This window comes from Cloeon dipterum, chromosome 3 (assembly GCF_949628265.1).
Source record: "Cloeon dipterum chromosome 3, ieCloDipt1.1, whole genome shotgun sequence".
Taxonomy (NCBI): Eukaryota; Metazoa; Arthropoda; class Insecta; order Ephemeroptera; family Baetidae; genus Cloeon; species Cloeon dipterum.
This window is the reverse complement of record NC_088788.1, coordinates 34,908,141-34,934,834: the sequence shown is the minus strand read 5'-3', so window position 1 is coordinate 34,934,834 and position 26,694 is coordinate 34,908,141. Positions and strand designations below refer to the sequence as shown.

Here is a 26,694-nt window from a genome sequence, read left to right as displayed (position 1 = left end):
AGCACTACTCCTGCCAAATGTAATAATAACATCAGTGTCTCTAATAAAAAATTCTTTATTTTCATATTCACTTGTTTTTTTAATTTGATGATTTTATTTTCATCCTCGATGAATGCATACGTAACCACCCCGCTCAAAGACAAAATTCTGCGAAACTCATCTAGAAAATTTAATATAAAATTGAGCCTACAAGAAAGATTCGAGTTTATTTCTATGAAAAACTACCAAATACCATTTTATAATAAGCAGCTCACTTTTAAATTGAAGCTTTGGAGGCCAAAAATTATCAATATTTTGCATTTTTAGCTCTTGCACGCATTTCATTGTGAAATTTAGCAACAGTTTATCTCTACAATCAGGACCGAGGAACAGTTAAATTTCAGATTTTGCCAATTTTCGCGCAAAATTAAATAATTTTTTCCTTGGATTTCGATCCTTCTCATAGCAATCTATCCAATTGTGTGCGAATTTTGAGAAAAATTCCGTAAATTGTGAAATAAATCGTGGATTGATTAACATGCAAACTTTTGAGCTGATTTTCTCAAATAATTTAGGGAAAATTAGCTTTTTCTAATTTTTAGATAGCATTTCAAGTAAAAATAAAATTTTCACAAATTTTCTGTAAAGCTTATTTATTTTAAATATTACCGAGATAATGCTAGGGTTTTTTTTACAGGTTTTGCTCCCTTCTCTTTGTCTCTGATGGAATGTATAACGATTTCAAGGATAAGTGATTCCCAAAATATCCCAAGAAAACTGGATCTCAAGCGCGCTCATCTCGTTTCAAAGGGAGGGAGACTGTTAATACAAAACATAACGAACATTTATTCCTCCGCGGAATTTGACGAGAGAAGGTGCCTTTGAAAATGAAGTACCTGCGATTTGCAGACAGAGTGTTTGACAATTACTTCGATGTTAAGCCAGGCAAGTCATTTTGAGCATTTGTTTTTATTATTTTACTAATATTTATCTTCAGATGTCAGGAGCAAAGATTGGTTCCTGGTGGACAACGCGGGTTTCATGCTCTTCATGGCGTTTTCCTACCTATTTGTCGCAATCACCGGCCCCAAAATCATGCGGGCTTTCAAGCCTTTTGACCTGCGGCGCCCGATTATGATTTACAACACGCTAATGGTCGCTATCAACGCATGTGTAGTTTACTTAGTGAGTTTTTATAGTCAATCACGTCTAGGGTTTTAATATTCTTAACTTTGGCAGTGCGCTGTTGGAGGCTGGTTCACACATTACAAGCTCCTGTGCCAGCCGGTTGGGTCTGCTGACGACCCTAGGTCTTATCAAGTATGTTTTTCGCCAGACTTGAATATCCTTTTTATTCTTATCTTTGTTTTTAGATCGTTTATGCAACCTATATCATGATGGTTTCGAAATATATGGAGCTGCTCGACACAGTTAAGAATTGCTTTCTTTTTTAAGCACTCAATCTAATTGTAACAAATAAATACTAAATATATTTATAAACACTTTAGCTGGGAAGGAGAGATCAAGACGAGTCTAACGAGGTGCTGGTTTCGCAATTCTGATGGTTAGAACCCAAGATTTGGAGTTACCAATTTTTTCAAAATAAAAAAACTTGAAAAATTCGTGTTTTCGTCGATTTTTTAAGTGGAATATTTCTTAAAAATTAAAGCGAACTCTCCTTTGAAATTTTCACACAAGTTCATAAATATTATGGGACAACTTTCAAGCTCATTTCCAAAATTTTAATTAACAGTGGTGACCTATGACTTTGACCCAGGACATCAAATTTGGTATTAGTTCGATTGGGATCGGCGAGAGGAATCTAAAGAGCTCCTCTTTTTTTAAATTGTACCACGGGGAGAGGAGATAATTAAGTCTCAATGGTTTCCAAAATTTTCCTGTAAATGAATATTTTGTCAAAAATTTGAATAGTTTAGATTTTGTTGTTTTTCTTGACCCCTTTCATTCAACCTGTGATATTTCATCAAATTAAATAGCATTAGAAACTAAAAATCTTTGCTAAATAACCCACCTATAAGCAAAGGCATATTTTCTAAAATAAAAAATTTAAACTTTTGTTTTAGGTATTTTTCATATTGCGTAAAAAGGAGCGTCAGCTCTCGGTGCTGCACATTTACCACCACTTTATAGTAGTTCCAATGTGCTGGGGCTCTATCCGATATCTTCCAGGTTTGTATAAAGACGTTCTCATACTCGCTCTCTTTGAATGTACTCCATATTCTGACAGACGGGCACAGTAACTTGGCTCTTTTCGTGAACGCTTTCATCCACGTCGTGATGTACGCTTATTACCTGCTCTCGCAGATGGGGCCCAGCGTGCAGAAGTATCTTTGGTGGAAACGCTACCTCACGAAAATGCAATTGGTACGTTTAGGGATAGATAACAGGTCGAGTCTGAGAAACCTGAATCGTGTGTTTTGCTTATTCCTCAGACCCAATTCGCGGTGGTGATTCTGCACAGCTTGTGGCTCTATCATCCCTCGTGCACCTTCCCTCGAGTCATGCAAACGTTCAACGCTTTCAACTGTGTTATTTTTGCTACGCTATTTCTTAATTTCTACCGAAAAAACTACACTGCCAAAAACAATATGGAGATCATTGAGGAATCTAGCAATAAGTTGGGAAATATGTGCATTTCTCCTGGAAGTGTCAAGCAAGATTAAATAAATAAAACTTGTATGCATGAATCGTAGCGTTTTATTGACTTTATTTACTAAATAGGAAAAAATTAATAAAAGTGTTTATGCAGATTTTTTGAGGGGAAATATATATATTACAAATTGTTAACTTACAATAAATAGTCAGGGGATCTTTGGTACATCAATTATGACGCGAACCGCAAATAAATTTTTATTTCAAGCTTCAATACGTCCAATTTTCAATCCGACCTTGGGTTGTCTATAATTTTCACCGACCAGTCCACTTTTTTACACATGGTTTTTTGCAAACCGCATGGATTAATGGTACGCCTGTGCCTTCAACTGCGCAAAAGATCTAAAATATATTTCTTCCTTGAAGTTAATTTTAAACGGTTGAGATTGTCTACTAATGAATCGCATTTTTAAATAATAATTGTTTTCTGCACGAGGCTTTCTCTTCTTTCCAAGGATACACGCAACGCTTCCTAAAAATATCTCTGCATTTTTTTACTGACGCACTTTCGGGGGCAGGGCGGAGGAAGGGGGCTCATAAACGAAAAGAGAAGGGTAGGATAAGGCGTGCTGAGCATTATTTCGCAGCTGGACATCGCGGCAAGATGTTCCTTCGGATTACCGACTATATTTTCGACGCCTATTTAGGCGGAATAAAACCAGGTAAGCGCAAACACAGCTCTCTTTTATTACTGTAAAAACGAACTTTCCTTTTAGATGTGCGAACTAAGGACTGGTTTCTCGTGGACAACATCGGAGTTATGATTTTCGCCTCAGCCCTTTACCTGATTGTCTGCCAGTTTGGCCCAAAAGTAATGTCTTTCTTCCACCCCTTTGAGCTACGCCGCCCTATCATGATTTACAACGCGATTATGGTCTTCATCAACGGCGTCATTTTCTATTTGGTAAAGCTCACTTCAATTGAAGCTTTTAGGAGATTACTTTATAATTGTTGTAGGCTGCTTCGGGGGGTTGGTTTACCCATTACAAGTTTCTGTGCCAAGCGTGCGGCTCAGTGAATGAGCCAATCTCCTACACAGTAAGTTCTGATACACTTTGTTGGCAATTGTATACTAAAATAAAAATAAACAACGCAGATGGCTCGAGCTACACACTTTATGATGCTGTCGAAGTACGTGGAGCTGATTGATACAGTAAGAAAAATATGGCCTGCCCTATATAATTAATTAAATATCACTGCCACTCGCAGGTATTTTTTATCCTGCGCAAGAAAAAACGCCAAATCACATTTTTGCACGTGTACCACCACTCGACCGTGATGTACATGTTCTGGGGCGCCGCGCGTTACATTCCAGGCAAGTTTTACGCTCTCACCTTTGAACTCTAATTGATAAATATGGAAATTATTCCAGATGGCCACCTGACACTGATGGTGCTGGTCAACAGTTTCGTGCACGTGGTGATGTACTCGTACTACCTGCTGTCGCAGTTCGGGCCGAGCGTGCAAAAATACCTCTGGTGGAAGAGGTACCTCACTCGATTGCAGCTGGTGAGTGCGAAATAAATAGACCGAATATATGTATTGAAAATTTTTTAATTGATTCCACAGACGCAGTTTGTCGGCGTAATTCTGCACAGTTTGGTCGTGCTCCACCCCTCGTGCAACTACCCTCCGGCCATTGCATTGCTGCCGTCAGCCAACATCTTTATTTACTTTTTACTTTTTATAAACTTTTACATGAAAAATTACACAAACAAGAAGCAGAATGCAGAAATGCTCATGCAGTCGGGAAAGAGTTTGGGAACGATGTGTTTCACAGACCCAAAATTGAATTAGATTTTGAATTATTTTCACAGCGTGAGTGAAATTAGTAATTAAATATTTCTATGAATAAAAAAATTTAAGAATACACGACTTTTTTCGTTTAAATCACAAGGTTATTAGAAGTTCAATAAAATTTACTCGTTTGCGCGTTGAACAAAAAACTGGATATCTTAAAAAAGTGATGGCCTTGGCAGAGCGCACATTCTTTTCTGGTGCAAACCTCGCTTTTTGGTATATATCATATAAATTTAATTGCTACTGTGTAGTTTTTTGGATAATAAAAAAGAGGGAAGCTATTGAAAATTTTTTTTAAAACTTACAGAGGATGAGATGTTTAAAATATCAAAAACGATTTTGAATATTTGAAATGTTTGCTTTCCACATCATTGTATCATTTTAATTTGGAGCAGAAGAGTGAAGAGCCGCTGAAGGTTGAAACATGCTTTAAAATGATCACTTCATTGTACGTGCGATCGGTAATTGATGTTCCTGCCGCTCTGGTTCCAAGGATATATGCATCTAAAAATAAAGTAGATTATCTTTAAACGGTGCAAATTTTAGGTAGAGTGGGAGCATCTCAGCCAGGGTAGAGGCATCAGGAAAATTCTTATTGAGACGAGATACTTCAATTCCGTGCTTCAAGCAGAATGTTGCTGCAAGTTACAGATCATTGCCTCAAAGTTTTCGTTGGATTGGAACCGGGTAAGTTTTTTTAATTAAGTCTCTTTTAAAATAGAAGATTTTGTATTAGTTTACCCTACTCCGACAAAAAACCATTTATTTTCACAGATCTGCGAACCAAAGACTGGTTTTTGGTGAATAACTTGGGCTTCACCTTTTTCACCTCGGTATTCTATGTCGTTGGCTCAATCCTGGGACAGAAAATCATGAAATCTTTTAAACCGTTCGAGTTGCGCACTCCTATCATGATTTACAACGTGCTGATGATAGCCGTTAATGGGCTGGTGTTCTATATGGTAAAACTGCCCTTCAATTCAGAGTGTACTTGAAATAAATGTTATTATTATCAGACTGCTGCTGGAGGATGGTTCACCCATTACAAATTTCTGTGCCAACCACTTGGTTCTATAGACGATCCCAACTCATACATGGTATTTTCTAAATAAAAATAATTGCGTTTTACATCTGATTATTTTGAATTTCATCATTTTAGATGGCAAAGGCCTCGCACATTATGTTCCTGTCCAAATTTATGGAGCTGCTTGACACGGTAATTTATACGACCCTTCACAATTATAGATTATGCAGTAATGAAATATTCATTCGTTAGGTGTTTTTCATTCTGCGGAAGAGAGAGCGGCAAATCTCATTCCTGCATGTTTACCACCATCATACGGTGATTTTAATGTTTTGGGCGAGCACTCGCTACCTGCCAGGTTAATATTCTGATAGTATTCTCCCTCGAAAGTATTAATTTAAATATTTGCAGACGGGCACAGCAGTTTAATGGCTCATATCAACAGTTTCATCCACGTTATAATGTACACCTATTATCTTCTCTCGGGTTTCGGCCCCAAAATGCAGAAGTACCTTTGGTGGAAGAAGCACCTCACACAAATGCAATTGGTAAATTATCTAGAGATGTGTGGAAAATCCATTCTTAACTTTTTATTCCAGTTGCAATTCGTGATCGTGATTCTGCACGACCTCTGGCTCTTGAGCAGCGCGACGTGCGACTACCCGCACGCCATGTCTTACGTCGCCACCGCCAACCTGGTCTTTTTAATTGTGTTGTTCACTAATTTCTACGTGAAAAACTACAGAGAAAAGAGCGTGAAAACGCAAATCAATGAAACAGAAGAAAATATGTGGGATACGTGTTTTCCCCCGCAATCTGAAAAACAGGATTAGAGGAAAAACGAGTGTATTAAACGTTTGACTACATGAATTTTGTGTAAAAATTGCTAAATAATAATCGATCAATGTTTAGGTGGGGGTTTTATACGTGTTTTTTTTTGCCAAAATAGTCAGATATATTTAAACAGTTTTTTAAAGCAATTATTTACCCGGTTTTAGATGGTTTAATTTATGATTATTTACGGTCAATATGGATTAATTTTTATTTTAAATAAATAGTATTAAAGCATAAAAGTACGTTGGGGATGATATATTGAACCGACTAACCAAGCACAAGACCTTGTCATTATTAATATTAAAACTACCAAATTTGCCAAAATTTTCATCGCCAAATCTCGGGGTTGAGCCTTCAAAATTACAAAAACTGCACACCGTTCGACTCGTATCCACATCCTCTAGATAACCAATGGGGTTTGGGGTAGAATTTTATTTATTTAAGAGGATTGTGATGAGGGAATAAGTTAGGGAAAGTGCAAAGCGACGCGATTTTTATCGTTTTTCCTGTGCACGGGGTTGCGAGGCGGCGTAATTTCCTCACAGGGGTGGAAGAGGGATGAGAGTTTATCACCCTCAAAACCCTTTGGCTATTTAGGGGGGGGGGTCGATGTGAGTCGAACGGAGTGCTTTTTTTGCAATTCTAACTGTTATGACCAGAGATTTGACGGTGACAATATTAGAAAAATTATAACTTTCGATTTTTGCTAACATTAACACCACCAAATATCGAGTTTTGACCATCAGAATGATAAAATTTGCACACCGTAAGACTCGACTAAACCTCCCCTAGATAGCCAAGGGGTTTGGGATAGAATATTTATTTATTTAAGAGGGATGAGATCAGTGAGAATAAATTTGGGAAAGTGCAAAGCGACGCGATTTTTATCGTTACTTAAATGCATGGGGTAGAAGGGGGATGAGGGTGAATGACCCTCAAAATCCATCGATTTTTTAGGGGAGGTCAAGGCGAGTCGAACGATGTACAGTTTTTGTAATTCTGACTGTTAGAATCTGAGATTTGGTGGTGACAATAATGGTACAAATGGAACAATTTGTGTCGCTTCTACTAATCACTTTTAAATGGCTTTGGCAGATATAGACGGTTTTTAGTGTTGTTTAACATGCTTAAAATTGCGTTATTCGTGCTCATGAAGATTTGAAGCGAAGAAAAAAATAGTCAATCGTCGAAAATTAACAGTTTTAATATTGCTATTGCTTAACTATGTATTGATATTTTTCAGAAATGTCTGTTTATTTCAAAGCTACGACTATTATTTTGAAGTTATTGAATTTAATAAATGAACATTGTACTGAAATCTGGTTACTTCGTATCATTTACTTTACTAAAATTTGTATTTCCACCTGCGTATGCGTGTGGGCGGGGTAGAAAATCGATAAACATTCAGAAAGAATGATATGAAACCCCTCGCGGTCATGACTTATTCACGTTGCATTCTCAGCCGCACGCTGGCCACCATCAACTGCATTATTCACGCTCGGAAAAAGGCTGCGTGCAGCCCCCAAGTGGCAGTGACGCCGCGGCGGCAGCTGGCGAAAAGTGGCATCTGAATTATGCACAAAATCAAGCGTCATAGAATTTAATTCCGCCCTCCGCGGCTAAATAAATTACTCGGTATCGATCTCGGGGGGCACCGAGCGGCACACGAAATTATCTGCGCGCCCCGCGTGCAGCACACACTTTAGATAAAACTGCGGTATTTTTTACGAATGCGGCATTTCAGCCGGCGACAACGACAATATGCTCGAATCCATTTCTCGGGCCGTTGTAGGCTCAGAATTGCGTGCAATCCGAGTTTCTTGCGCCTTTTTTTCGCGTGATATGCGCATGTCGGGCGGGTCACTTGCTTCTTTGGAGGAGCTCTTGCATGCTTGGCCCACTCTGACGCTAGTGTTTGGAGCAGCGTCGGCATGTGAAGGGTTACGCAACCTGGAAGTGCGTGAGAGCCGTTTGCCGCCGCCCCGCCACCGCTGCACCTGCCGGTAATGAGAAAAAACGGACAGTTTCACTTTTATATATTAGCTCCATCTTTTCATCAGTCGCCCGCCAGGCGATTTTTTTTTTGTTTCGTCTCAATTTTATTGACAAATATAGAGGCTCCTGGCTTGATTGTAAAAACAAGCTATTATGTAACAGTTTATTAATTTTTTAAATTTAAAAAGGTGGCTTATAAATTTTAATGAGCGTTTGTTATCAGTAGAGACAGATAACTGCTTAACATAAACCAAATTGGAATTATATTTATTTCGGCTCAGCTGGAGTTGAAGTGAAAATGTAAATATTGACCGAGTTTTTCTGATAAGATATATAGGAGTGTCAGCACGTTTTTGTGCAACTCGTGCTCAAGATAGATGGCATGCTCTCTAGCATTCCTCTCCGGCACCGAAAATGCAGATAAAATTAGTAGTATCATTCAGAGAGCGCGCTTTCTCGCCACTGCAGGGACCGAATTCGTGGGCAGAAGCATCGGCGCCTGATGGTTTAGAGGTCGCGCAGCCACGGACACAGCGCGAACAAGGACCACGGCACGATGAGCCAGGGAGTTGACCACTTTTTTTACTCAAACTTCCAGATATTACCAGGTAAAGTATGAAAATTACTCCAATAAATCGCTCACAATTAGGTTGAAATACTTCCAATGAATAATTTATTCTGTACTTAAATTGATTGTAATATCGATTAGCAGTAAGAAGGCAATGAAAATTTAGTGCTGTGAGTGTTAAATAATTTTTAATAATTGCTATTTGACAGTTAGGAAAAAGTTGAAAAAGCGTATAGCTGATACGGAGCCGAGCTCATAATGTATTCCTTTTTAGTTTGGGAGTTATTCAATCCAATTCAATTCATTTATTTGACTTTCAGCACGATAATACATTCAGGTGATAATCTTCTCACAACATATTCCATCTGAATTTATTGTTTGTGTTTGTGGATAAATTAGTGTTTTACATTGTTTGTTGGAAAATCGGTATACAACAGAGATAAATTTAAATTATTAATAATTTTCGCCGGACTTCAAACTGGTCAAGTCATTTTTTTTAAATAATATCTCGTGCCAATTATTTATATATCGTGTAACTTGAGAACGTATAGACAGTCGAGATTAACTTTTATATAGGCCGTTATCTCCATAATCAGTAGACCACTAAAACGTTGCATTAATCCAAGAATACTAAAAGAGATAATGAAATGCGATTAGAATAGCACACAGCATTTTTATCATTCTTGCAGAAATTTCATTCAATCTGGACAAAATTACTGGCATAACACAACGACTGCCGAAGTTTTAAATTTTTCATAAATTGCTTCGAATATTTTTCAAGCTTTAATGGTTAGTAGCTGCAGGAGGAATTTACAAACACTTAATCTCGTATTGTTTACAATTTCCTAATTATTATTATTTTATTTTATTTTTCTGCTCTAAAAATAAAGAAAACAGAGCCACATTTTAAGCAAATAAAATTAAAAAAAAATCCTTTTTACATGAAATTCAAATAAAAGTTAGGAAACAGCTAAAAGTTTCCCAGGTTGCGGTTTAATTTTGTGAGAAAATCGGCTCAAAAGTTTGAATTGTCTCCCTACTGTAAAATCACGATTTATTTCACAACTCAGGCAATTTTTCCTCAAATTTCACACACCATTGGATAGATCGTGACGAGAGATCGATATTAAGCGAAAAAATCTGAAATTTGTCTCAAACTCAGTGAACTATTTGCTAAAATGTTCTTAATTTTTGGCACTACTTTAAGTGAAAAAACTGCAATTAAATTTTATGAATTTTTTCACAGATCCTCGAACAAAAGACTGGTTTCCAGGAACAAATTTCAATCTCACTGTGGCTGTGGTTGTCGTCTACTTGATAGTATGTCTTTTCCTTGGCCCGCTGCTTATGAAAAGCAGAGAAGCGATGCAGCTGAAAAACTGCATGGCCGGCTACAATTTGACCATGGTCCTACTTAGTGCCTATATTGCGTTTGAGGTGAGTGCTGGAATTAATTTTACAGAGCTATCAAATTGATTTCAAATTGCAGTCCTTCATGGGAGGCTGGGGCACGCACTACCGGCTCCTCTGCCAACCGATCGGTGCTCCCGACGACAAAGCCTCGATGCGGGTAAATTCTGCGTTTTTTTCGCATTAATGAATTTGAAACACAGCTTTTATTTCCAGATGGTCAGGGCGCACTACGTGTACTTTGTCTCCAAATTTATCGAACTGATGGACACGGTGATAACGTGTGTGAAAATCGATTCTTCGAATCACGAGATCATTATTGATTGCAGGTGTTTTTCGTGCTGCGCAAGAAGTACTCGCAAATCTCATTCCTGCATGTGTACCATCACGGCGTGGTGGTGCTCATGTCCTACTGCTCGTTCCGCTATCTGCCTGGTATATAAATAACCCCTTTTGCATAAGCCTCCCCTCGCCAACGAATCGATACGCTCGCAAATTGGACGTGTGTTTTCGGGCGACGAGAGCTTTTGATGTTAACGTAATACATCACGTGGAGCGCCTATGAAGGCATTAACCGGTGTCAAGTGCCAAACTCGTAAATGAATTCACATCGCTTGATGATGGCGACGGCCGCTTTCATACACCTACAGCCAAATAAATTTAATTTAATTGACGTGAATGGCATGATGGCAGTGGCCCAGTCAGATTTTCTCTAATTAAACAAATATTCTCTCTATACTCATTTGTTTTAAACTGAACAATTCAGCAGTTAAAGAAGATTAATGCTGCAAAATCCTGGAAAATGTTTGTTGCCAATGCATTAACTCATCCCTTAGGATTCACAATAAGTAGCACTGTACATTTTTTTTTAGAAAAGAGGGTGCTTTTTAATTGGCAAGGACAGTCTCCTTACTTGAAATCCTATTTTATTTCACAACAAACAGTTTCCCTAAAAGGTTGCATAATGCTGTTGGACAGATCTCGACCAAAGGAATCTAAATCTGCCAAGAAAATGCGGTCAAGCGCTGGAAATTTTAGAGAAAATTTGAACTTTTACTGTAGCAAGGTCCATTTTTTAATATAACAAATTCTTTATTGAGCAACTGCTGCATATTTTCAACTGTCACCCTGTATCGATCCCCTTTAAAACAACGCAATATTGCAGATGGACACGGGACTCTGATTGTTCTGCTAAATTCGCTGATTCACGTGCTGATGTACGCCTACTACTTTTTGGCTGCTCTTGGACCGAAGGTGCAGAGGTTCCTCTGGTGGAAGAAATACCTCACCACCATGCAATTGGTAACATTGCAATTTCCCAGCCAGACCATATTATCCAAGTACATCTTGTGTATAGGTGCAGTTCGTGTTTACATTGGCGCACGCCGCATACGTTTTCCACCCGTCGTGCAATTACCCGAGACCACTGGTCATCGTCCTAATGATCAACTCTGGCATGTTCCTCCTGTTGTTTGTGAATTTTTACAGGAAAAGCTACAAGGAAGGAAAGCATATCACAGGAAAGAAGCTGAAAGTCAAATGATAGATGCGTAATTTTGAACTGAAATTTTGTTCACAGTAATAAAAGTTAGTGTTGAAGCTGTTACTTTTTATTTTAAATCACAAGTTTAGGCTTGAAAAGGCACAAAAAGGTTTTAAAATTATTAATATTTTTAATAAGCGGTAAGTGCTTGAAATATTGAAAATTTACATAAGGCAAAAACAGTTTTGCAAAGATTTTACAGTTTAAATATTACACTTAAAAGTTTTATTGCATTTTTTTCCAAGATCACTTTACAGTCAGAAATTTTAGGAAAAACTCAAAATATTCCAAAAGTCTTGGTTAAGATGTCAACACTTGAGGTTGACAATTTTAGAACCTGGGAAAAAGATTGGTTTTAGAATGTAAAGACATGATTGTGATTAGTCAGCCAAGCCATCTCCTCATTGTCAGTGGAGTAAGAAAAAATTTCTTACACCTGGAAAGAAGAAAAATCCTACCGCACAATAAACCAGTCCTTTACCTTTCGCAATTCCTTTTGCATATGTCTATTTATTCTGTTGTTGGCTGCTGTTGGAGACAGTTGGGTTTTTCCATGACATAGGTATGCGCAATTTGTATTTTTACTGTATTTAAAATGCGCTGTTGGATAATTGTTTTGATTTTATGTTAATGTGAATAACGATGTTTAAAATAAAATAAGGCGGCGAAACTTATCAAAGAAATAAAGAAGATTTTTTTAGCAACGAGGATGAAGTCCGTTTCTCTCATAATATGGTTTTCCATAAGTATATTATTCGACTCTACTCGCTGAGTAGATTCCAAATATATTAAGTTCTTCCTTAATCCGACCAATTTTCATGATATGGTCAAAATTTTGACTTAAAAGGCTATAACCATAAATAACAGACGCTAATAATGCATTGAAAAATTAATCTTTTATCACTTTGTAGCGAAAAAAACTATTTATCGATTAATGGGTGCGTACCTCAAGGTGATCTATTCATTCGCACACTCTTCACTTCAGTAACTGTCATTTTTCACGTTTCAGCATTAATTGCCACGTGCTCGATAGAAAGTTACCGCAAACTTGGCGAAAAGTTCAAGTGGCAAAAAGTTGCGCCAGCCCACAACTCGCTCGGCAACTTACGTCGCGAGCTAAAAAGCCAATACGCAAATGAATCGAGTCTGTGTCTGTGGCTACGAAATGCATCGGTACTTGGCCTGAGAAAATTATGCGGCAAGTAAAAGTCACAATAATAATTGAATCCGAACAAGATAATGCTACGCCAATTAAATTGAGCTTTGTTTGCGAATATCTGATAATAAATGTCCGTTATTCAGCCCGTCGAGAGCTAAATGCCAGCCGAGATCGAGATTAGGAGGTAAATTAAAGTGCGACGATAGAGAGACGCGAGAGCATGAAATGTTATGTAAGCCGCTGGCGGAAGAAAGATTGCCGGCAGATTAACACACATTTCTCGCAGCCGAATTTATAATCAGCGCCGCAGCCACTTTCATCATTTGAACACGCGCTCGCTCGCTCGCTCGCAAGTAGTGTGTATACGCGGAATTTCCCTTATTGAAAAATGGCACGTTTGTTTGTACAGACTTTTAAACAGTCAAATACACTTCGGACAAACCCATGAAGCATATTTAGTCGAAAAATTAAGAGTCTTGAGAGTTAGTGCTTGCGATAAGCACAAGGACTACTGTATTATTCAAACTGAGTAAGCGAAGCCAAGGTTAAAATTTTTAAACATAGAGATTTTCAATCAAAGGATAAATTCTTTATGTTTGCTCCCAGTGAATTTATTTGAAATTCTAAACCTGTTGCTAAGGGCTTAAAAGTGGATCGATACAGGGCGGCAATTGTAAATTATTTCAAATGATGGATGCAATAAGCAGTTGATGGATAAACAATTTGCGATAAATAAAAAAAGGAACTTGCTAGAGTAAAAATTAAAAAATTTCAAATTTTCTCCAAAGTTTACAGCGCTTGACCACATTTTTTGGCAGAATTCGATTCCTCTGGTCGAGATCTATCAAACAGCGTATGAAAACTTTGAGGGAAACTCTTTGTTGTTTTTGTTGTGAAATAAAATAGGATTTCAAGTAAGAAGATAGTCTTCACCATTTTAACAGAACGCTAACTTTGCAGCCACTTTTCTTACAAATTTACAGTGCTAATTATTGTGAATCCTAAGGGATTGGCAACAAGTATTTTCTAGGCTTTTGCAGTGTCAATCCTTTTGAAATGCAGACAATGGCATTGGATATTTTTTATATAGTTATTGCAAATTATTTTTTTATAGAGAATCTAATGTCAATGAACACAAGCTGAGGCAAAAAATAATGGTAACTGTTGGACCCTGACCAAGAGGACAAATTGAGTTTTTTGCACGTTACAATCGCCCTAACCGCAATTTTTTTATCCTGCCCTTGAACAAATACTGGTTGCGTTGCTCAAAACTCTAATTCAAACAGATTGACGCCCTTATTACGTGCACTTTCATGCCCTCAGGATAACTTGAACGTTTTGCAGAATTATAAACAACGGTTCCTCCATTCAACACGTTGAATTTCCATCCAAAGTATTTACAATTTATATTCCTCCTGTCTCTTAAAGATATTAATCAACCTTTAGAAGTGTCATTCAACATCGTGCAGCAAAAATATATTAAAAAAGTTCAAGTTCGTCGTTTGTTTTTCTGAAAGACGAGCCATCTTGCTAGTAAAATAATCTGCTGTTGCATCCTCGGCAGCATTCAACGAACCGCCAACAGGATGCGAGCTGCAGTTCTAAAGTCTGCTTTTCGGTTCACATTGACCCAATTTTTAAAGAGGCGCACGCATGTCGCCTTTTGGCTGCTGCACTACTTACTAATTTAATGAAGACAGCAAAAAAATAAAGGTGTTTTCAACAGGCATCTCGCACATTCTAAATTAATAATAATAATTGTCGCTGCGTTACAAATAAAGGAGGCAATTTTGGTGGAAGTAAATAACCTTCACTGCCGCGGCGATCGCCTCTCTCCGCATATTATGTTGACCAAGAATCTCCTTTGAAACGTAATATGCGCGCCGCTGTATGCAAACCCGAAAAAAACTTTCTCTGGCCTACAGCAGACAGCGGACCTCACCGATTCACTTTGCTCCTCGAGCGCAAGAGAGGCTTTCGCTCACGTAATCCATCTCAGAAACAATTACGCGGCTGTTCGCGTTTGCAGCAGCAGAAATTAGCATAATATCTTCTGTGAACATCTCAAGGGCGTAAATTTAAGGTTGTCGAAGGAGTATGTGCTTTACTTTGCGAGCTAATGTAGTTTTAATTATACCCAAAATTATCCTCATCGGTGAACTTTGCTTTTGTAATTCACGCTGGATGACCTTAACCTCTTAAAAACGAGAATTTAATCGAAGTCTTTTTCTTTCAACACAGATACAACTGGTTGCAGCCTTGTTGAAATTAAGACAAGGAATAAAGAATTGTATTGAATTTTATGTTTCATTTGTTTTAGAGGGAATTTTGTTAAGAATTCGTCTCTGGTGCTCAACAATTCAGTAAATAGGAATCCAAAACAGCTGCTGTCCTGTATTACAACGAGCCGAAGAACGTTTCAATTAAAATTTACATTTTAAAGCCAAATCAGATCTGATGTTAAATTTCATTTAATTAACAAAATGTCTTTTTTAATAATGGAAATAGCAAAAATGGTATCAATTTTTCGAGAATAACAATTCCATTGAAACTTTGATCAAGAAAAAGTTATATTCAAGTAAAAAATTGGCTTTGATTATTTTTATTAACGACTTAACAAACACTTGAATGAATAATCACCAACTCCAACGATTTGGGAAGCAAGAGAAAAATGCCTAATTAAGCATTTATAACGTTTGAATAAAAGTAAAACTACACGCATTCGTGACAAAAGAAGATAAATTTCCATCTAAACAAAAAACTTGTTACATTTTGAAGGGTAGTTTTGCAGAAGAGAGAGTGAGGAACGGGGTTTCACTAGATTTTTTCTTTAAACTCTTTATAATGGTGCCCAACGATACAGCGATGAGTACCAGACATTAAATAATCCTTGCAGGACTGAATTATTGTTATTGCAGGTTTGCGCACTGCTAACAAAACCTAAACAATAAACTGTGTGCAATTTTTTAATTTTTCAAATTTTAGCAACTCTTTTCCTTTAAGGTTTTATTATTATTATTGATTTTAATATAATTAATTAACTATTTTATAATTAAAGTAAAATATTCTTGAATTAAAAAAATATCCTAATAATTCTAATCTTAATAAAATATTTGTTTATTTATATCCTTAATTATGAATAAATTAGGTGCGACCGCATATTTGATACATTTTCAATTGAAAACTGTTATTGTTGACATGAGATACATGTAGTTAATTTATTTTCCAAAGTCATTATTTCAATATTGGATGGAGTTGACCTCATTTCAATCTTTTTTTCTTGAGAAGCGAGAAGCTACTTTTGACATAGTAAGTGGAAATCGTTAGGAAACATCTCGATGCTCGGCTTACGCAGGAGCCCAAATTGGCAGGGACAATAATATAAATGATGTAATTCGCAACAAGTGCAAACTTGAGCCGCCGCGCGAGAGAGATTTGCCGAATAGGATAGGAGGTTCGATCTGTAAAGGAAAAGAATGGGTTAAATCACGGTGGCGGCTGGTCAAACAGGTATATTAGCAGCCGAAATTTTAGAGTTGCGTCACACAAACAAAGCGAATCTCGCTCATTGGTTGGCCGCTAGCTCTCGAGAGCGTGTGTGTGTGTACGAGCGAAAAATTTCTCTTGCGTAAAATATCTCTCTTAAATTTTCACCTTGCGCACCAAAGCAGGGGGCGGGAGAGGGAAGTCTGCAATCCTGCACCTCCGACGGCGGCCGGGCCGCAGTTCCACCTTTGCGCTCGAGTCATTTTGGTTGGTTCGACTGGGACGTGCAGTGCGCGCTGCACTTTATGGCACCGTTCTAGCCAATTCGCAAAAGGTGCACACTCGAATTCGGCTTTATTTTCGGCAGCACTGCTCTCGCAAATTCGGATTACAATAATTTAAGGTGAGTTTCGCTCGTACAAAGCTGAGTGAAATTTTTTTATTTATAATATCATCAAAATTGTTGGAAAGGGAACGTTCTTGAAATTTAAGTTTAAGAGAAATTTGGGCAAAATGAGACCTTTATTACAATTTAAATTCAAAATTTACAATGTTGCCTTTTATTTTTTTGAGAAAATCGGCTCAAAGGTTTGCATGCCAATGAAGCACTGTCTCCCTACTCTAAAACTAAGATTTATTTCTCAATTTAGCGACTTTTTCCTCAAAATCAAGCGAAAAACAATTTATTTTTTCAAGAAATTGGGCTAAATCTGAAATTTAACTGTTCCCTTGGTCCTGATTTCATTATTACGCCCTGTAGAGATAAATTGTCACTAAATTTCACATCCAATAAACTCACTGAACTCAACAATGCGTTAAAATATTCTTACTAATTGGCCTTTAAGGCTCTATAATATATATGTACTCTTTGTGTTTAAATTTTGATCTTTTGCAGCAGTGCAACAGTCAAATGAGATGTACGCTGGATTATAACTATTATTTGCTGGAGGTAAACAGCGGAAAAGTGGTCGTTTAGTTACAAGAGCTGGTTGAAAAGGAGCCATCCATTCATAATAGTTAATAGTGCTAACGAGCGCGCGCACAATCATTGAATTCTCCGTGGAAATGCAAGTCAGCGTATGTTTGTTGGCGGCGTCGTGCACGAAATAACACTTCTCACTCACACAAATTGGCACAAAGAAACGTCGGCGGTGCATATAATAGATGCGACGCGTGCCACCAGCCCGCCAGAGTGCTTTTGTCAGACACCGCGAGTGTATTCGAGACAATGCAATTATTATTGTCACTCTCGGGCTGCCGGCTTTTTTAATACGTAGGCACGCCCGTGCCATTGTTTCCCTCGGCGCTTTGTCATTAGGTAATTGGCGTGAGTGCCACCGAATGAGCAGAAATGATACGATCAGCCTGCTCACGCCGCGGGATTATGCATGTTTGCAAAACACTAAGCTCGCGTTCTCCGATTCCCTTTCTGAGAGGCTTTTAACGGATTCTTTGCTCTCTCAGCCTATACCGACGTGTCAATATTTGACCAGTCCATTCGCGTTTTGTTGTAAATAATACGACGGTGTTAATTAATAGCGGATGATTTGCGTCTCCATTAGAGTCAAGGTTTATTTCTTCGCGCCACAGAATTCCATGCGTGGGAGGAAAACGGATGTGCGCATAAAGCTATGAAAATCTTTCATTGCTTCGTTTACGGCTATTAATATTAGAAAGACGAAACAATGAAGCTAAAATTTGGGGAATGTGCTAAATATTTCCAAGGTTTTTGAGAAAATCGGCTCTAAAGTTTGAATGCAAATCAAGCACTGTCTCCCTTCTTAAAATCATGATTTATTTCACAATTTAGGGAATTTTTCCTCGAAATCCGCAAACAGTTGGATAGGTTGCGACGAGATGGATCGAAATCTAGCGAATAAATCGAGACATTTGCATAATTTAACTATTCCTCGGTTCTTGTAGTAATAAACTGTTGCTGAATTTCACAAACAATAAACTCAATTAGCTACTTTCTATAGTCAATAAAACAAAAATGTTCTTAATTGGTGGACTCTCTGTCATAAATAAATTTGAAAGTATAATGTATATAAACCAATAGAAAATAAGCCAGTATTATTGCTACGCTTTGTAAATTTCTCGTCGCGAACACGTGCCAGCTGGATTGATAATTAAAAGGCAAATTCACACGCGAAGTTTCATCATTTTTTTGCTCGCTTTATGGAGTTAATGTGAAAGAGACACACGTGTTTGCGTGTGCTGCGGTGCGATTTCTAGGATTCTATCCCACCACCACCCATCACGCTCATAAAAACCATTACCTAACACACAAAAACACCATCTGAACGAACTCCTATCACCTTGAGCGACGCAGAATCTTTTTCCATCGCTAAAATTTTAAAGATCTTTGTAAAAAAAGCTTTTAAAAATATTCGTGTTGTGGCTTTAGATCAGGATGAGCGGTTCAAACCACATTAAATGTTGTAAAAGTTTATAGTTATTTCGCCAGTTTAGTGTTTGGAGATGATGACACCGTATTATTACGAGTTTAATTCACTTCCGTTACGATTTAAGACTCAATCCTGTTATTTTGATCTTAAAATTATTTGCTTTTTGATGAGCTGAAAAAAATCAGTCTAGCAAATCGCCGCAGAAACGTCGGGAAGGATTTTTGTACATCAAAAGAATTGCTCATCATATTTCTATGACGATTAGTTGGACCAATTTTGGTTTTTAGCACATCAATTGAAATCATTTTAAAGGCTGAATGCACAGAGGAATCGCCACGGAAGAGCATTAAAAATGCAAGAATGCGGTGGTGCCATTTGTTGGCAGTTCAGAACACAAAGCTTCATCGGAAATCTCGAATGCTAGTCAAATAATGAATGAGAGCTGCAAGTGGCCTCAAAAGGAACGCAAAATATTAAGGTCACAAGTGATGGTCTTGCAGAACTCGTGAACCACCGCGTTATATAATTTAAGAGGCGGTGAGAAATGGTGCGGCGGCGGAGACCTGACCCACGTGTGTGCAGCTCGAGATTTTCGGGCGTCGAAAATGAAAGTTGTGCGCTGTAAACGGCTCCTTCATCATCCTCTCTTGCGGCACACGCTAATAAATTTCAGCAGCTCTGAAAAACTTTCTTCTCGTCTCCCGTAGGCAGGAAATAGCAAAGACTTGGATTTTGGCGCTTAGGAAATGCTCAGATTCGCGTGTTGCTTGTTGTGCCAATTGGTGGTCGCTCTTCTCGGCAGCAAACTCGAGGAATTTATAGAGCATTATAGAAATAAACACGCGATTTCCCCCCTTTTTGTGGCAACTGATTGGTACAAATTCGAAATTTTATTGTTCCTACACGGTAAAGAGCAGTTTATTTATAGAGGCATACCATTTTTGACCGTCAAGAGAAAGCACCTTTGCCGGTGTCGTACGTGAAATCATCAATTAGGACAGTTGCTGAAATTTCCGTCTTTTTGGCTTTCAGATGGGCTACAATCCACTTTTGTCAACGTCGGGTCCAGTCGTCGCAACGTTGGACAGATGGATATGGAACGGTCTTGCGATACCTCCCGGTAAGTCTATTTGGTAATTAAGTTTCTCCACAAATTTGTCGAACATTTGAAAATGAATGCTTAATTACCTGTGAAGAAAAATTCACAATGACAGTTGCGACCTAATTTTCGAAGGTCATGCGACAAATGAAAGTTGAAGGTCGTCTGGATAGTTGTTTGAATGAAATGACTCACACCTCTTTATCCTTTCAATACATTATTTTTGTTTAATTTTGGCCAGAAATACTGAATTTGCACCAACCTCTTCAAGTACAATGAAAAGACCAATGTGTAATAATTGCACTTGCACGCCAAGCCGAGCATGAAACTGTCACCAATTGACCGTGGAAATTCAATTTTGTTGCAGATTACCGAACAAAAGACTGGTTTCTGATGGAGTCGCCCGGCTACATCTCAATCCTGGTGCTGTTCATGTATCTGCCCTTCTGCACAAGGGTCGGCCCCTGGTTGATGAGGGACCGCAAGCCGTTTGATCTTCGCAACACCATCATCTTCTACAACTTCACCCAAGTCATTTTCAGCGCATTCATTTTCTACGAGGTAACGACGGAAAGAGGCAAAAAAAGGCGAATTTTCTATAATTGAGATCAATTTTGCGCAGGGTCTGCAGGGTGGATGGGCCAACGGCTACGACTGGACTTGCCAGCCGATGGATCCGTCCACGAGCCCAACTGCCATGAGGGCAAGTATAGATTTTTGTGCGCATATTGTAGGAAAAATTATTGTTTTTTATGTAATTTTATTCATGTTAGAGTGATTGCACTTTAAATTTATGGAAAAAATCACTAAAATGCTTTGTTTAAATGTGATTAAATCCAATTACCTGTTTTAAAAAAATATAATAGTCCAAGTTCCAATTTCTTTTAAATATTCTAAATTTTTCATGATTTTTTTGCAATGTCTCCTAGTCATCAGATGCCCCCTGAAGTGAACCACTGGGGACGCCCGTTTTATTTAATAAAATAATTATTGTTGGCTTAATTGTCAGGAAATAAATGTTTGTTTTAAAAATTGTTACAAATTTGCACAATTTAATCCATTTTATAAAATAATTTGGAGTCAGAATAGTTCCATTCAGGGGGCCTATAAGTCAGCTTTAGATTTAAAAAAGAGCCTACGTTGAATCCAAATCACACACGTCTTACTGATTTTTTTTGGACCGTGAGCAAACATGCGAAAAACCGCAAGTGCTACACTTATGCAACAGACAAGGTTATTAGCCAAGTTTGCGAGAGCAGCGAGATGAGACGAGTTTTTTGTCTGAAATTTGGAGTTCCCCTCGGCACGAAAATCGAGTTTTGATTTAATTTTAATTTTCAGATGGCGCGAGCAGTTTGGCTGTACTTCATCTGCAAGCTGGTCGATTTGTTGGACACGGTAAGTTCAAGGCAACTCATCTTTGGTTTTATAACGACAAGAAGAAGATGAATAAAAACGCTTTTTGCTAATCAAGGGTTGACAGTGATGGATGAATTACATAATTTTTTCACCTGCGCCTCTATACAGCCTGGTTCAATTGAAAGAGAGGCGTGGTGCTCAAATTACACCTCCGCCTGCAGTCTTTTTCGCAATACCCTTTTTGCCCCGAGTGGAAAATCCAGCCGTACCTAATTACGACTTGGCAAAAAGAATTGCAACTTGCCATTGTTTCGGTTGCCGCAGACCTTTAAAAAATATTACAGCAGCTGACGTCACTCGGCTCAAAAGCAGGCCTCGCGAGAGCAACAAAAGAAAGATCGCGAGATCGCAATCAGATGATTTGAAATTGCTGCCAAACGATAATGTACGTCTCTGGGGCCTCATCAAAATTTACATTTGCAGGTTTTCTTCGTTTTGCGCAAGAAGAACAATCAGGTGTCGTTCCTGCATCTGTACCACCACGTCAGCATGGTCGGCATCTCGTGGGGAGGCACCAGATACATGCCAGGTTTGCATCGAATTTATTTAAATGAAAAATGCTGAAAAAAAATCTTCAGGTGGCCACGGCACCATGTTGGGACTGCTTAACTCGTTCGTCCACGTCGTCATGTACACCTACTACATGCTGTCTGCCTTTGGGCCTCACATGCAGAAATACCTGTGGTGGAAGAGATACCTCACCAGGATGCAAATGGTATATAATTCAATTTCCTCTCATTTTACGCTGCTTGAATTTTAAGATTATTTTTTAATTACTTAATAACTGCAAGTGAAGCGGATGCAGACCTTACAATTATGGATTATTTATTAGGTGGTGACTAACAAACTTTAGTGGGGGGAAACTTTTACCCGCTGCTGCAATTTTACCGATTCGTTGGATCGCGCGCATCTCAAAATTTGCCCACGTTTGATTAATTTCCATTTGCTGTCTTAAACCCAGAAATTTGAAGCTATAGCTGATTAAATATTGTTGCAAAATATAAACAGTGAATAATTGGACGAGTAAGTTTGGTTCTTGGGGATAAAGTTCATGAAAGTGCTGCCGTTTTAAAAAACGGTAACCCATCTGTCCTTTTTCGGATATTTTTCCTAGATGCTATGACGTGGTTAGTAAAATTGTTTTTATTTTTTTAACGACAACTCTATTCAATAAACCGGAAAGTTTAACGTATTGGTCAATTATTCGACTAGACAAAAAATACGCATTTAGAGCAATTTTTGTTTCATTCTAGAAAATTTATTTATATTGTTAGACTGCAAACCATTAAATATCATGCAATGATTGTTAAAAATCAGCCTGATTATAAGATTAAATACTTGCATTAATATATATTGATGGAATAACATAAAAAAGAAAAAATACTTGTACATACCCTTTTGCGCAAGAAATTGCTAAAACCCAGAAGTAAAAATGCATTTGTCAGCATTTTTGGCGGTTTTACTGTATCCAATTTTACTGTAGGTTAATTTTAAGACGCCAGTTTAAAATCAAAACATGGGTCTCATTAAACATTTCTATATAAAACTTCTGTCGACTAAACTTCATAAGTCTGATCTTTAAAATTGAATTGTTGGATAAAAATTCCTGGAACGCTTAACAAAAAAAATTGCAGTTCTCTAAATATTACTCAACTTCAATAAAATCCTATTAGTTGAAATAATACTATAGGCTGATTAAACATTAAACTTAATTGAGTTTCAAGGAAGAAGAAAAAAGAATAAATTGTATTGCAACTTCGTTACAAAACATTAATCATTCTATTACTTGCAGATCCAGTTCTTGATGGTGTTGGTGCACACACTGCTGATTTTGCAGCCGAGTTGCACCTACCCCAAGGTGGCCTTCATCTTCCTGGCACCGAACACGCTCATTTTCTTCTACCTGTTCAACGACTTCTACCGGCAGGCGTACAGGAAGCCGGCTCAGACCAACGGAAAGGTGTCCAACGGCGTGCACACGAACGGCACCAACGGGGTGCACAAGAACGGAACCAATGGGGTGCACCAAAACGGAAATTCGTACATGATTTCTGCGTGCTACTCGCCCAATTCCAAGCTCGACTAAAATCACACACACGAAAATACACATTTTATTACATACAAACACCAAAAACTTTAAACACACAGTATGTTTCATCCTACGATTTTTATAGTTTCCTACACTACCAAATAATCCGTTTTGAAAGCGGATTATAGTTGTTGCGTCTCCCCTGCTGCTCGTCAAAAACAGGCTCACTGGACCAAAAATTGCCCGCGTTTTCGCGCTAGCAAGAAGTGTTCCTAGCAAATTACAAACGTCGAAACCCTTTGCCCCTGCGTCTTACTTGTCAATAATAAATGTAACTCGTATTGAACATCATATTGCTCAACAATCACTGATATTTTGCGTTCTTGCCATTCTGAAAATTAGTATTAAAATGAATCGCCTTGAATATTTTCTTAATTATGCCATCTCGTCAGGGTCCATTTGTAAATAAAATGTTTTCTGTGAAACTTCCCGATTACCAACATATAACACGCTAGTTACCTAGAAAGTAAGCCAGACCGTGTTGTATCAGAACGCTGATGTAAATTTAAATATTTTATGAAGTGCTCTTGATCAACTATGTCCTGAGACATATTATGTTTGTACTATATTGATATTTACGCATAATACTTTATCTTGTTTTCATCCATGCGCAAATAAACTTATAGACGTTAGCAATAAGGCATTTGTTTTATTTATCCACCCTCCATTGAACTGAAAAATGAATACTTGTTATTTATGTGAACCTTTCTCTCAGCCCTCTCAGCAAATTTGTTGCAAAAGTCAGACTGCGGCCATACAACCTCCAAAGAACCCCTTAACAACCCCTTTAAATACAAACAAATACCAAACGAGTCATCGTTGATTTTTTTGTGTTTGGATTTTAAACACATCCCTGAATATATAGTAACTATTTAACTTCTATTTTAACCCCCTAATTGCATTAATTAATTTTTTTTAATATTTGCTGTCAAAAGTCAGTTGAAAGTTAGTAAATTGTTGCGAGTAAATTTCAGCATGACCTTAATTTATTTAATTAATTAAGTCAATGTATCAGACATGTAGCAGAGATCTTTCCTCAATTGCATTCCTCGAAAGAATGACTAAAACTTCCGAGTGTGTTTCCAAGTAGTGAATTAGCTTTCTCAGAGAGAGCGTTGGAGTGTCCAATATTTTTACACATTTTTAAACGCCTCGCACGTAGGCAACCGGCTCAACTGAGGAGTAACCCGGTGGCCTAACTTTGGCATCCAAAAAAATCCAGCTGACTCGCCATTCACAGACTGCCGATGCAGCAACCTGTTGCTCAATATGAAAGTTATTTTGAGAGCTGCAATGTTCTACATTTGAGCATTCTGCAGCAACTCAAAGGCGCAGGTCAGCGCTAATGCTGTTGAATTTGCATAATCAAAACAAGTCTATCTCGAGAACAACATCAAGTAAATGCGATAACTTAGCTATTGCTTTTGCGTCAATGTTTAAACCGGTAATACATTACGCTATAAAAAAGACGGAAAATTAAAGATTTCAACACATTTCGCGTGGGATGCTATTTAAATAAAGGTTTGCAAAATGCCATTTGGAGAGCAGGGCTATTTTTTATTTTTTTTCTTGCAAGAAGATAATAAAACATTGTTGAAGACTCAATGACAATTTTAATTGTCTTCTCCAGAAGAGAGGAAAGTCTTGTGTGCGGTTATGGTGCACGTGGCCCTGAGATTTCATGTGTGCAGGTACGTTTTTTGACTGAATTAACCAACCGCACTTTCCTTGATAATTGAGAATTGCTACTTGTGTGTGTGCTAAACTCATGATTTTAATTCGCCCGTCTCCGCAACTGCCGTGATAATTGCTCTGCGACGCAAAGGAAACGCTGGGCAATTACAGCATTAAGGTGAAGGTTTTGTCGCGCGAGATCCGAAAATTTGAGGAAAATTGGTGCATGCGCTTGCCTTAGATACACAAATGTTGCCCCAAGGTGAATACCGCACACGTATTAATGCAACAGATCCAGCAGCTAGCCGACCACCGCCCTGAAAATCACGCTATCCATTATTATACGACACCGATAATTGTGCAACCATAACATAGACGAAAATTATTGGCCTGTGCAGTCTAAACCAGTTAACGGTTCCTTCGTCAGAGCTTTTTCGATTTCTTCACACATGACATTTGACCATCTACATTATGTTTGCCAACATGAAAAAATAATCATGAATATTTGAAAATCTCTGGAAACCTGTACTTGTCTTAGGTTGGAAACTAAACATAAAATTGTTTTTGTGGGAAAAATTTACCTATGTTATTTTTAGAGAATTGTGGATAGAAAAAGGTAAGTCAATGATCAATTATTGGGATATTTAGGTTTGCATCATAAGTAAAAACTATTAAAGCTTCAGGAATATGTTTTTTAACCGCCTAACCGAGCGCAATGATTAGGCCTTGGCAATATCAACAAAAGTTAAAAACTTCATTTTTTGCCAACATTGTCATCGCTTAATTTCGGGGTTGAATCATCAGAATTATACAAACTGCGCACCATTCGACTCGTTTCAACCTTCCCTAGATAGCCAATGGGTTTTGGGGGTGATCTAATCGCTCATCAATCACGATTCACCTTTTTTCTATCTCCGCAGAAAAAATTGATTAGTAAAATTGCAATGAAATGTATGATTTTGATTTGAACCATTTCTCACTCTATAAAAGGTAAATGGTGGTAGTTAGGGGTATTTTTTTTATTTATTTAAGAGAGTAGTGATCATTAAATAGGTTTCTGAAATTTCAAAGTGACGCAATTGGTATAAATTTTTTTTACTGTGATGCATGGGGTGGAAGGGGATGAGGGTTGATCACCCTCAAAACCCTTCAGCTATCTAGGGGATGCCAAAAGAATCAAATTGTGTGCATTTTATGCAATTCTGACGCTTAGAAACCAAGATTTATGCGGTGGCAATATTAGCAAAAATACAACTTTTGAATTTTGCCAACATAAACATCGCTAAATCTTGGATTCTAACAGTCATAATTGCAAAAACTGCACATCGTTCGACTCGACTGAACCTCCCCTAGATAGGCAATGGAATTTGGGTCAGATAATTTTTAATTTAAGAGAGAAGGGATCAGCGAATAGGTTTCTGTAAGTACAAAGCGACGCAATTTTTATCGTTACTGCAATGCATGGGGTGGAAGGGGGATGAGTTTGTACCACCCTGAAAATAATTTGTCTATCTAGGGGAGGTTAAGACGAGTC

The 26,694-nt window shown here is 37.9% G+C and overlaps 4 protein-coding genes across 6 annotated transcripts; all 4 read left to right on the top strand.

The window, feature by feature from the left end:
• The first annotated feature begins 591 nt into the window (after positions 1–591).
• Positions 592–2,687, top strand: LOC135939720 (very long chain fatty acid elongase 7-like). The gene is made up of 7 exons (XM_065484246.1): positions 592–924; positions 977–1,164; positions 1,219–1,299; positions 1,353–1,409; positions 2,064–2,169; positions 2,228–2,364; positions 2,433–2,687. The coding sequence occupies exons 1-7, from the start codon at positions 867–869 to the stop codon at positions 2,661–2,663; spliced, it is 858 nt and encodes a 285-aa protein (XP_065340318.1). The 5' UTR covers positions 592–866; the 3' UTR covers positions 2,664–2,687.
• A 483-nt stretch (positions 2,688–3,170) lies between these two features.
• On the top strand, positions 3,171–7,632 carry LOC135938399 (uncharacterized). Its single transcript, XM_065482018.1, has 13 exons — positions 3,171–3,314; positions 3,369–3,556; positions 3,610–3,690; positions 3,749–3,805; positions 3,862–3,967; positions 4,025–4,161; positions 4,222–4,447; positions 5,227–5,414; positions 5,469–5,549; positions 5,612–5,668; positions 5,729–5,834; positions 5,888–6,024; positions 6,076–7,632. Exons 1-13 carry the CDS (start codon positions 3,257–3,259, stop codon positions 6,307–6,309), a joined length of 1,656 nt encoding a protein of 551 aa, XP_065338090.1. The 5' UTR covers positions 3,171–3,256; the 3' UTR covers positions 6,310–7,632.
• Positions 7,633–8,115: 483 nt separating this feature from the next.
• On the top strand, positions 8,116–11,889 carry LOC135940372 (very long chain fatty acid elongase AAEL008004-like). Of its 2 annotated transcripts, none has more exons than XM_065485225.1 (8): positions 8,116–8,313; positions 8,774–8,913; positions 10,120–10,310; positions 10,363–10,443; positions 10,500–10,556; positions 10,613–10,718; positions 11,449–11,585; positions 11,641–11,889. In XM_065485225.1, exons 2-8 carry the CDS (start codon positions 8,862–8,864, stop codon positions 11,824–11,826), a joined length of 810 nt encoding a protein of 269 aa, XP_065341297.1. In that variant the 5' UTR covers positions 8,116–8,313; positions 8,774–8,861; the 3' UTR covers positions 11,827–11,889. The 2 variants fall into 2 exon arrangements, with proteins under 2 accessions (XP_065341297.1, XP_065341298.1); XM_065485226.1 differs by having other exon boundaries at positions 8,749–8,913.
• A 453-nt stretch (positions 11,890–12,342) lies between these two features.
• LOC135940370 (very long chain fatty acid elongase 7-like) lies at positions 12,343–24,125 on the top strand. 2 transcript variants are annotated; one of them, XM_065485222.1, is made up of 8 exons: positions 12,343–12,388; positions 19,912–19,999; positions 20,346–20,539; positions 20,601–20,681; positions 21,320–21,376; positions 21,821–21,926; positions 21,976–22,112; positions 23,190–24,125. In XM_065485222.1, exons 2-8 carry the CDS (start codon positions 19,912–19,914, stop codon positions 23,481–23,483), a joined length of 957 nt encoding a protein of 318 aa, XP_065341294.1. In that variant the 5' UTR covers positions 12,343–12,388; the 3' UTR covers positions 23,484–24,125. The 2 variants fall into 2 exon arrangements, with proteins under 2 accessions (XP_065341294.1, XP_065341293.1); XM_065485221.1 differs by lacking the exon at positions 12,343–12,388 and adding an exon at positions 16,687–16,874.
• The last annotated feature ends 2,569 nt before the right edge of the window (positions 24,126–26,694 follow it).